General features: G+C 37.7%; 1 protein-coding gene across 1 annotated transcript in view; it reads left to right on the plus strand.

Annotated features, from left to right (window-relative positions):
- The first annotated feature begins 1,492 nt into the window (after positions 1 to 1,492).
- The window catches only part of LOC138030048 (N-alpha-acetyltransferase 50-like), an 18,215-nt gene continuing 8,958 nt past the window's right edge, over positions 1,493 to 10,749 (plus strand). The window contains exons 1-5 of the mRNA XM_068877909.1: positions 1,493 to 1,603; positions 1,681 to 1,777; positions 8,019 to 8,061; positions 8,603 to 8,722; positions 10,027 to 10,099. Coding sequence (XP_068734010.1) covers positions 1,518 to 1,603; positions 1,681 to 1,777; positions 8,019 to 8,061; positions 8,603 to 8,722; positions 10,027 to 10,099 — 419 coding nt within the window. The 5' untranslated portion in view covers positions 1,493 to 1,517. The remainder of the gene's footprint in view (positions 1,604 to 1,680; positions 1,778 to 8,018; positions 8,062 to 8,602; positions 8,723 to 10,026; positions 10,100 to 10,749) is intronic.

Genomic DNA, 10,749 nt, shown 5'->3' on the forward strand with positions numbered 1-10,749 from the left:
TGTATATAAAGTGACAATTGCTTAAATTGTCCAGTTAAGTCACAGGGGGTCCACCCAATCGGATGTGTAGCCGATTGTTATTTTATAGTAAATGTACTGGATTTACCGTTTGCTTCACCTATAGCGATATATCGTTAACTATGTATGTAAATCAATGATAAATAAACGTTGAATTACCTTACCTGTGGTTTATATTCGTCCTTTTACCTGAAAAGCGGTTTTTTGAGCGATTTTGAATGAATTTGAGTTCGCCGTTGACTGTTCCATATATAAGAAGGACTTCTTATACATAGTTAACGATATATCGCTATAGGTGAAGCAAACGGTAAATCCAGTACATTTACTATAAAATAACAATCGGCTACACATCCGATTGTGTGGGCTCCCTGTAGTTAAGTGCGAGGATCACTTCAATCTTTGGTCTATAATCTGCACTTCAAGTATTAATTTCTTTCATTTGATTAATTGTTATATAAAAGTGGGGTTTTCTCTCGGAGTGTCGGCCCGACTTCAAAAAATCTGTTGCACTGCAACAGATTTTTTTAATCGGACCGATTTTCATTCTCATGAATCGGTCGTTCATCGGCTGTTAAAGTGCACGCAAGATTTGCGCTCCGACGCCGTTGGGCCGATAAATCGGGCCGACAAATCGTACCGTGTAAACTGGCATCAAAACAAAAATCGCTCGTTTTTTGGGATGGTCATGGTTATCACCAATCTCGTTCCCAGAGCCTCCGTTACACTTGTCCAGGAGAACGGGCGCGGGAGGCTCTGGAATAATCCAAAACCGGAACCAGAAAATTCTGGTTCCGGTTAAATAACTGCGCGTGCGAAGACGGTTCGAAATCAACAATGGAGTTCACCTTGCCATGACAGCGTTTACTTTTCACTGGCCAGACAGTAGACATGAGTATACCGGTAAGCACATCTCCTCATACATTTGAAGAGTTTAAACTGCGGAGAATAAACAATAGCGAGATACATTTTATCAATCAAAACAGATTTCAGCATCTGGTGTCACGCAAAGTGAAAATTGCTGTATTTTCAAAAACAAAAACGTTACGGAACTGGTAAGTTGCAAAAAGATTTATTTCAAGGTCATCTTCAACCTCGTGTAGATAAAAATCCACAAGAAAGCACGATTTTCGAGTTTAGACTGAAAATGGCGGGAAATGAAACTGTTTTTCAACAGCCAATAGACCAATTTCGATATATTAAAATTCAGTCGAAAACAAAAGATATCATCTCGAGGCTCTGGGGAATAAATATAAGGGTTTGTATGAGTTTATTCCCCAGAGCCTTGCGATGATGCCTTTTGTTTTGGACTGAATTTTAATATATCGAAATTGGTCTATCAAATATGGCCTTTTTTGGACTCGACCAGAGTCCTTACCAGAGTCTCTCTTTCCTGACCGCTGGTCAAGGGAACGATGACTCTGGGACGAGATTATCACGAGACCGCGGCCAATTAGGCCCCATTCCTCACGTTAGCACCAGGCCGAGTCCAAATCTCGAGCATGGACACTACATTTGGCGGGAAGTTATGCTCTCTTTGGTCGAAAATGTCCAACGACAAAGAAATTGTCAGCTTAAATCCTAAACCGTGAGGAAGCATTTGGTCCGATGATTGGGTCGATGTCCTTGTTCAAGCGTTACTTATCTCCTTATCTTATTATATAGGAAGGGAAGAACGGAACTTGGCGATGTGACTCCTCATAACATCAAGCAATTGAAGAAACTTAACTCCGTGGTGTTTCCAGTCAGCTACAACGATAAGGTAAATTCGACGCGTAGAAAGAGTTTTATACTTTGACAGTTTAGCTGATCGTATTTCTCACACTACAGATCACAGGCAAAAGAAGGAAAAGATCTATTATTTTTCTACACTGTATGACAGCGAGGCTACGTTATGTAAGCCTCGTGTTCAGCATACAATGTACCTTGAACAGGAAATGGGTGAAACCGGTCATCTGTCAATAAAAACGGTTATTTCAAATGATTGATAAACAAAATCAGTGGAAAATGAAATATTTAGGCTATTATGAATACATATTTTTACTGGGTAATTATTATATTGATACAATTATAATGATAAATTAAATAAGTTTACTCTTTGGTCACAACATTCAGTAAACAATATTATTAAACAAGTATAAATGATCAATAAGTTGCAAAAATAATTCACCTGAAACTTTGTGGTGGATAAAAGCCCTATCTGTGGGAATGGTATGACCCTGTGAGTGGTAATGCACTAGTCAGTGGAAAGCCCCGCACCCCCATACCCGGGGAATAGCGGGGCATTAGACCAGGCCTGCCTTCTAAATGAAGCAAATTCCCCGCTATGTGGGGCAATTTCGTACGTCAAAACCAAACTTTTCTCCCCTGCACCTGGGACGATAGAATACTTCCAAAACTATAAAGCACAAAAATGTTGACCAAAATTAATATACTTAAAGAATTTTACCTCAAATTAAACTTTGACAAACATGAAAATCAACAATGTAGTCCATTTCCCATAAAGCCTAAATAATTGATCTACCTTGAGTTACAGATTTGCCGTTCCACACGTTATAATCTCTCCAAAAACAGTAATATTAATCACTGGGTTTAGCACAGCCCTGAAAATGGGAATAAAAATACCAGATTCTGACTACACTAACACGAGACATTGAAAGTGAAAGTTTATTGAGAATGCGTCTGTCAGTCATCAGATGTACAATGTATCCTGACACAGACCTTTAGAAGTTACATCTGTTGTTTCTAGGAAATAGAAACAGTGCTACGCCAGATACGAAAAACCACTAAAAAACCACCCTTTAGATGTGGCCAAAAAATATGTGGAAACGTATTCTTCCTCTAATGCAGCAGCACAAGACCCCGAGGAAAGGGTACGACTGATCAATATACAGAAAATACATTACAAGATAAACTCTAACACAAAAATTACAAAAGAAAAAGAAAATCGAGCGAACGCGATGACCGACGGACCTAGAATGACCTAAATCTCCCACGCAAAGCCTACATATTCCTAGCACATCCCATAACAACCCGCAAACCTCTCAATCGTGCCGTCAGAATAATTTATTCAAACGTCAGAAATTACTCTTTCCTTGGTGTCAAAACCATTAAGATAACAACGACATAAGTCCAAACATGCATTTGACGAGCATAATCGAGCAAAAATTTGTTTGACAAATGAATTGTAAAGATAAGCTTCTTTTGTTATTTCCCCTCTATGCATAAGCATACCCAATCTAAAGTACACTCAACTGACTGCAACAGTTCACTATCACAACAATTCTCAAAGAGCTATACAAATTTCACTAAGGAAATGGCTTATTACCAAAATTTTATGGCCTCATAATCGAGCTACATTTTGCAAATAACCAAGAAATTACCAAGGTAAGAGAGTAATCCCCTATATGGAACGTTTTCACTCACGTGACCAGCAGCTATATTGGATTACTGAAACAAAGAAAGTATTTGCATACAAATAGAGTTCAAATCCCAGACGATTAGCTTGATATGTTGGTCAGCGGCTACTCACACGATCATACGTAGGGGAACGTCGATATAGAGCCGCCATATTGTATGTATTACTACGAATAAAGGAAGTTCTGTTGTGAATCTGAAAGACGTTCTCTGGTTAAAAATTGGTTAAAAATTATAAGCTTTCGGCTATCTATCTATAGCCTTTAACGAATGAAATATAAGAAGCACGAATTAAAATATATACGAAAAGGGGTGTAAAAATTCGATGCGGGTGAGAACTAAAATATGAATAAGAATGATCTAGAAAAAATTACAATAAAATAGAGTATTGTCTCGGTAACGGTTTAGAATTATTGTCCGCGTTAACAGTTTTAGCAGGATTTTCGTTTATCGAAAACCAACCCACACTGATAGATATCTAGACTTCTCCTCACATCATGAGAGAAAACACAAAATCAGCACGGCCTCTACCTTGTTATTCCGTGCGTCTAATCTCCCAAGCACTAACGAAGGAAAATCACGCGAGACCAACTATGTCACAGATGCACTAAAAGCCAATGGCTACCCGTCCTCAGTCATCTCTTATATTTCCAAAAATAGAAAGAAGCCACCATCACCAACTGTACCATCACCAGAAGAATTGGTAGCAATGTTCTTTAGTTGGGTTGACCCACAGAATACACCCCATGGATTTGCGTGCCTTCCATATATTAGCGGCTTGACAGAGCCCCTCATGAGATTATTACGCAAACATGAAATTCGAGTCGTCACCAAACCACTTAAAACCCTTCAGCAAGAATTCCCATCCCCAAAAACAAGACAGCCCTTGGACCAACAATGCAATGTTGTTTACAAAATTCCGTGCTCGGACTGTCCGTGGAGTTATATTGGCGAAACTGGAAGATGCTTTTTAACGCGGAAAAAAGAACATCAAAGAAACCTAAAAAATTTCGCGAAAGGGTCAAACATTGCCAGCCATGCATGGAAGAATGACCACTCTATTGACTTTAATAATGCATGCGTGATTGACAAAGGCAACTACCGTGTTAGAAAAACCTTGGAATCCTGGCATACCGCTAAAACTGTTAACGCGGACAATAATTCTAAACCGTTACCGAGACAATACTCTATTTTATTGTAATTTTTTCTAGATCATTCTTATTCATATTTTAGTTCTCACCCGCATCGAATTTTTACACCCCTTTTCGTATATATTTTAATTCGTGCTTCTTATATTTCATTCGTTAAAGGCTATAGATAGATAGCCGAAAGCTTATAATTTTTAACCAATTTTTAACCAGAGAACGTCTTTCAGATTCACAACATGTCTCATCCTGGTTACGGTGCAATTTTTAAAGGAAGTTCTGTTACTAATACCGGCTCCCAGACTGATACACCATCATGGCCACCATTCTTTTGTTTTGGAACACCAACATGGCCGCTCTCGCGTTCTTGCCATTTTTCCTTAAACTGCTTTTTGCTGCCTTAGCGGCGAGCGTCTATCTGCACTTTGGACCATCTGGTTGCGCTGTGTTTCGGCGAATGTTCGCTTAGCACTTGTGTTTCTACTCATTTCTCTGCCGTTCATTCAGTTGTTATTGTTTGTGCAGGGCAAATGTGTCTCTTATTTAAACTCCTATAAAATTTTCGAAATGTATTAAAACATAGCGAGAGCCGAAGCTACTTTGCTTTTAATTAAAATATCAAAGAAGAAATCCTCACAGCGTTGAAGGTTTTCCTTCGATTTGAAACTAAAAGAAACGAAACATAAATCCTCCTCGAAAACGTCCTCGTAACGTGCGAGTAACATCCGCGGAAGAAATGGGGACCATGTCTAAAAACAACTTAAGAGGGATCACCTTTGGTAGAAAGCCTATAGGGGGTATTCTCTCTCTTACCTTGATAATCTCTTGAAATAACCCTTCATTGGTAGCAAATTTTGAAACTTCTCTGAAAACCATAGCAAAGAAAATTAAAAATCTAGTGAACTACGGTAGACCTTTGAAAGAGTCCGTGGTAGGAACTTGCATGTTCCACCATTACGCAGACCGTGGTAATGTAGAAACTCAAACAGATGAAACCCATCGGAGGTAACATTTTCAAGGTTCATCTCACAAAATCATAAAGTAGTGTCAAGGTCACCCTCTACGCGTATGTTCGCGTTGCATTCCAATGGAAATACGAAAACAAAAGGTCAACGCTATAAATAAATCGCTAATCAAGCATAACTATAATCTTTGTCTAATTCCACTACAAGAAATGATAATATTTGTACAGATTGAACCCAGAATTTAACTGACTCAGCCGCCATTTTGAGACCGTATGCTCTCCCAGTGATCTTTCAGTGCCTATTCAAGTTGGCGTCAAAATGCAAATCCCTGTCTAAGCCCTGCTCAAGGTCCCCGCTCGCCGATACTTGCGCCAAATGCTGTCGAAAACCCCGCATACCGTGGCAAAAGTGACAGTCCAAAACCGCTGAAATCCCCCGCTAATGCCCTGCATTCCCGGGTATGGGGGTGCGGGGCTTTCCACTGACTAGTGCATAATGCCTACAAGATGGTATGTTCAATAATTATTATACTTGCGGTAAGTTAATGACGGTTCATGCGTGGAATTGCAGGGAGATTTCAATTAATAGGTCTTGAGTAGGGATAATACACAACGTGTACTCCCTCACTGGACGGGATCTCACTGGACCCCACTCGAGAGAAGAAAGAGAACAATACATGGTTTTCACAGTGATATCATCAAATTCTAAAATCAAAATCGCAAGGTCTGCTGAATTTTTATCTAATCAATTTTCCAGTTCTGTGAAATCTTTCGTTTCGAAAATGCTGTATTTTGAATTTCTGAATTTAGTTGTTGCCTTGCCTGATATCATGATACAAAACTATTTGGTTGAAAAAAAAGTCTATGATCCCTTTGAATCTCAACACTTTGAGCCTGTCAAGTACATTAGGAGTAACCTTGTTCTCAGGGTCTCTCTTCTCTGCCTCCATTGTCGTTGAGAAATGAGAGAAGAGAGACCCTGGGAATGAGGTTGTATTAGGAGATGTATTCTTAGACATGTACATGTATTTTGTCTCATGAGTGAAAAGTAAGCACTTTCATCACAAAGTGGGCTCCAGAAGTTTAGTAGACCACATGGCATCTCCATACCAAACTCTATAAAGTTGAGTGAAACGCTTCGACAAAATCAATAACTCAGAAATACTGTAATGTACTGCACAGACCTGAGAATTGAAGAGGTGGTCAAAAGAATTGTTTCCTAAAACATTCCAAGTTATCCGACTTTTTCATTGAAAGACTTCAGATTTATTTTTTTTGTTGTGTGACGGGATAAGCTATCTACAGGGGCATAGAATTCATGTTAGGCCACCACATAGTCACCCGCCTGTATTGAGGTGGGGCATATCTTCTGTGTAACAAGATCATATATACCATGCATCTTAATTCCTCCATTCGCGCATAACCACAATTCCTTGTGCCTTTGACCACAATCCCTTGAGTTTCCAAGAAAAATGTGTCCTCCTGATTAGAGAGCTGCCTTGTTCGTTTGCTTCAGGCTCACTCACTGCGGGAGCAATAATTATTATTAGTGGGTTGTTTAACATTATTATTTTGAAAAGCATAGTGCTTTATTCAGTCTTGTTCAGCAGCTACCAATACTGTTCCTAGAAGGCCAGGGTGTATTGAGGATTCTGTTGTCATGATGATTTCCAACTGTTAAGCAAAAGGGTTTCATGGTGTGTTGTTTGGCAATTACTTGTTCAGAATGCAGTGGTTTCAATAGGTACTAACAGCCAACGAAAAGCATCCCAGGAACTTCACTCAGAGTACATTGTAGCTGTAGTTCACTCAAGTTGGCTCCTTTTTCCCTAAATTGAATTACAGTAGTTAAAGACATTCTTTCAAACCTTAGTAACTGTAAGAAAAAGAAAAAGTCCATTTTGAGAGTGTCAACAGTCATTCACTCTACTCAAACCAGCTGTCATTTTAAATTCTAGAAGTTGTGATTTGATGTGTTTGTTTTTTGTATCATGACCAAAGAGTTCATGTGAATGTGTCAAAAAAGAGTGCTTTTTGATGCATGACTTTGTGATACATGTAGTGTTGCAACTTGTGATTCCTGTCTGCATGTACATTGTAACGTTTCCTTGCCTCACTATCAACGAAAATATTTTTTTAACCCATTTGTCATTTGTTATTTTTGTTTTTGAAGATTGTATGACTTCTTTTAATGTAAAGTTTTGCTGAATATCAGTGTTGAACAACATTTTGGAGTAGAGAAATAAACTCTTTGGTTAGTTTTTGATCTGGGATTAACGTTGATCAGCTTTTGTACAATCGGGTGCTGGAAGATTAGCTTCTTTACCTAATGATGCCAACGTGGTACCTTGTCATGTGAAAAGGAGGCAGTGTCTCAGTGGTTAGGGAGCTTGGCTGCTTGGTTCAATGGGTTAACCCCTGTAATTCACTTCACTAGAGAAGTGTTTGGGATCTGATAATTGTCTTTTGTTTCACAGTTTTACAAGGATGTTCTTGAAGTTGGAGAACTTGCAAAACTAGGTATTTAGTTTCATAAAAATGGGTAAACTACATGCTCTGATGTAGTAATTACTGTACTTTAAAAGGTCTAAGAAGTGGAGAAAAAGTTGTTTTGATTATAATGAAACTCAACATGTGTCGGTGTGGCAAGCATTGGGCAAAGAAACAATAATTGAAAGGCAAACATTCTGAACAGCCTGTTTTAAAGGGCCGTTTGCTGTATTTTGGAGCTTTGATTTTGAAGTTGATAACCTCACAATAATAATTATTTTATTGACAGTTGATGGTGTTTTGCAGCATTGATAAGTAGAGTGGAAGCTCTTTTCAAAAAACATGGCTAAAAAAGAAAAAAATTCCGAGCCCTTTATCATTGCCAAATAAAAACAATTGGAAAGAAAGAAATAAAATCAACAAAAAGGCAAATTGTTTAAAAAATGTAGCTGAAACTTGGATCTAAATTCTAAACGATCATATGTAAGAGGTTGACTTGTACATGGGTAAATACTATCTGGTACTTGTGTTAACTGTTTGATTGAACCTTGCTTTTTCACCTTCTCTTCAGCTTATTATAATGACATTGTAGTTGGTGCAGTTTGCTGTCGAATTGATCAATCAGAGGCTGCCAGACGACTTTACATTATGACTCTAGGATGTTTAGCCCCGTACAGGAGACTTGGAATTGGTAAGTTTACAAGAATCTAATGTCATGTGTAAGAACTTTTTCTTCTTTTTTATCGTCAGTCAGTTCACATTGTTTGCTACGTACCAGTAGTTGATGACAAATCAATCTATTCATGTGTCAGCCCTCGATTAAACCCACAATAGTACATGTAACAGGGCTTGAAATTGTGACCAATATACAGTGTACACCAAGTAGTGGCATTTGGAATTGTTTTCATTTGTGACTAAATCAGTTCAGTTCAGTTCATTTTATTTGCTTTTATAAATTATAGTACTAAATTACATGAAATTGTCATACATTTGGCAGGCAGTCCAGGAAGCTATTTTGCTTATTTAAAGGACTGCCTTAAGAACAGGATCAGTAAGAAACTAGAATGTAAACTGTCAATTATGGCAGAACAAAAAAATTGAGACTGAATCTGAAGGATCTGTTGCAAATTTGCAACTAGAATATACTTTGTACATGTAGTTTTCACCTTTACATTGTATGAAATGAAAGGGTTACCAGTTGTCACTTTGATGCTACTAAACAATTGCTAAGATCAATAAAGGAACGAGAAAGTTGTTTTGTTTCTTGTCATGAATTGAGTCAATGTGATGATATGGGGCAAAAAATGTAGTGTAATTGGCTGCCACGTTACTTGCACAATGCCATTCCCTCCATCATTTGCCATTTTCAGCTGTTTCTTTACACACATGTACATGTATTGTGGGCTCATATTTTGTTTTGTTAAACCACTCAGGCAACACAATACAGCAAGATGACCCATGATTACAAAAATAATAATCAATAAATAAATAAATAAATACAATTTGCAAATAAGATTTTGGAACTTGTGCACATTGTATCTTGTTGCCAAATTGTGACTGGATTTTTTTTAATGTTGAGCCCTGACTGTATTAGCACAGCTTTTCAACAAGTTTACATGTAGATCTCCTTCTTCTGGTTGGGGGGAGATCGCGGCTTTAATCTTGTAGAGGAGTGATAATATTATTTTTAGGATCTGCAAAGACTCCATTGCCTGCTTTCATTAGTAAAGTGTTTAGACTGCTTATGCTTATCCTTTTATACATGTACACTGCATTTTGGGAGCCAAAATAATTATGTACAGTTACAAGGGCATAGCATTCACAACTTTTAAGATGGTGTTATTAAATGTTCACGCCTCACACATTTAAAAAACAGTTTGTGGGGATTATCTAATAGGTTTAAGAGATGGGCTTGTTTTAAAGGTGTTTAACATTGTTAAATATTTTTTGGACCTCCATTTGCTTCCAAAAATGAAGTTCGTTTTTATTTGTTAGGAACTACTATGCTTGAACATGTTTTGAAATGGTGTGACAGAGATGGCAACATACATGTAGACAATGTCTATTTGTAAGTATCTTTATTGTAGATATCATTGGTTGCAATAAGTACAAAGAGCCAATAAAAAGTGTTGGCTACTTTACTCAGAGAAGTCAGCTGTTTTCCTCACTAAAAAGATTAATTGAAGTAAGGGCCAGGTCGCATTTACAGACCAATAATTATTTTTCATTTGGCTGATTTAAAACGGCTGGAAAAATCAAATTGCAGGACCAAAAATAAAATTGATGATAAAAATTACGGTCACATTTCAATTAAGTTAAAATGCAAATGTCACTCACACAGGCATAATTTTATTGTCAACAATAATAATAATTATTGTCTTCAGTCACCTTTGATGGCAGGCTCATTTGTTTTTTGAAATTTGGAAAAAAATTGGTCATCCCCACACAAGCACACTGGTGTCTGTGATATTGATTTTGCAATTGTTGAAAAAGCGCAAACAAGGAAAAGTGTTTTGACAGATTTTAGTCCCTAGAGACTAAACAAGTTTTTGCAAAATCATCTCTAATGCGACTCGGGCGTAAGTGAAGACAGATTCTTTGAAACCTGAGACTGAAATTCATTTTGGACTGTGACAACAATTGGTTATTCTGCTTACAGTAAACCGGCCGCCAACTTCATTATTTTATTGAAACCCCTAAAATGCTACATTGTATGGA

The sequence above is a fragment of the Montipora capricornis genome, chromosome 13 (assembly GCF_036669925.1).
Source record: "Montipora capricornis isolate CH-2021 chromosome 13, ASM3666992v2, whole genome shotgun sequence".
Classification (NCBI taxonomy): Eukaryota; Metazoa; Cnidaria; class Anthozoa; order Scleractinia; family Acroporidae; genus Montipora; species Montipora capricornis.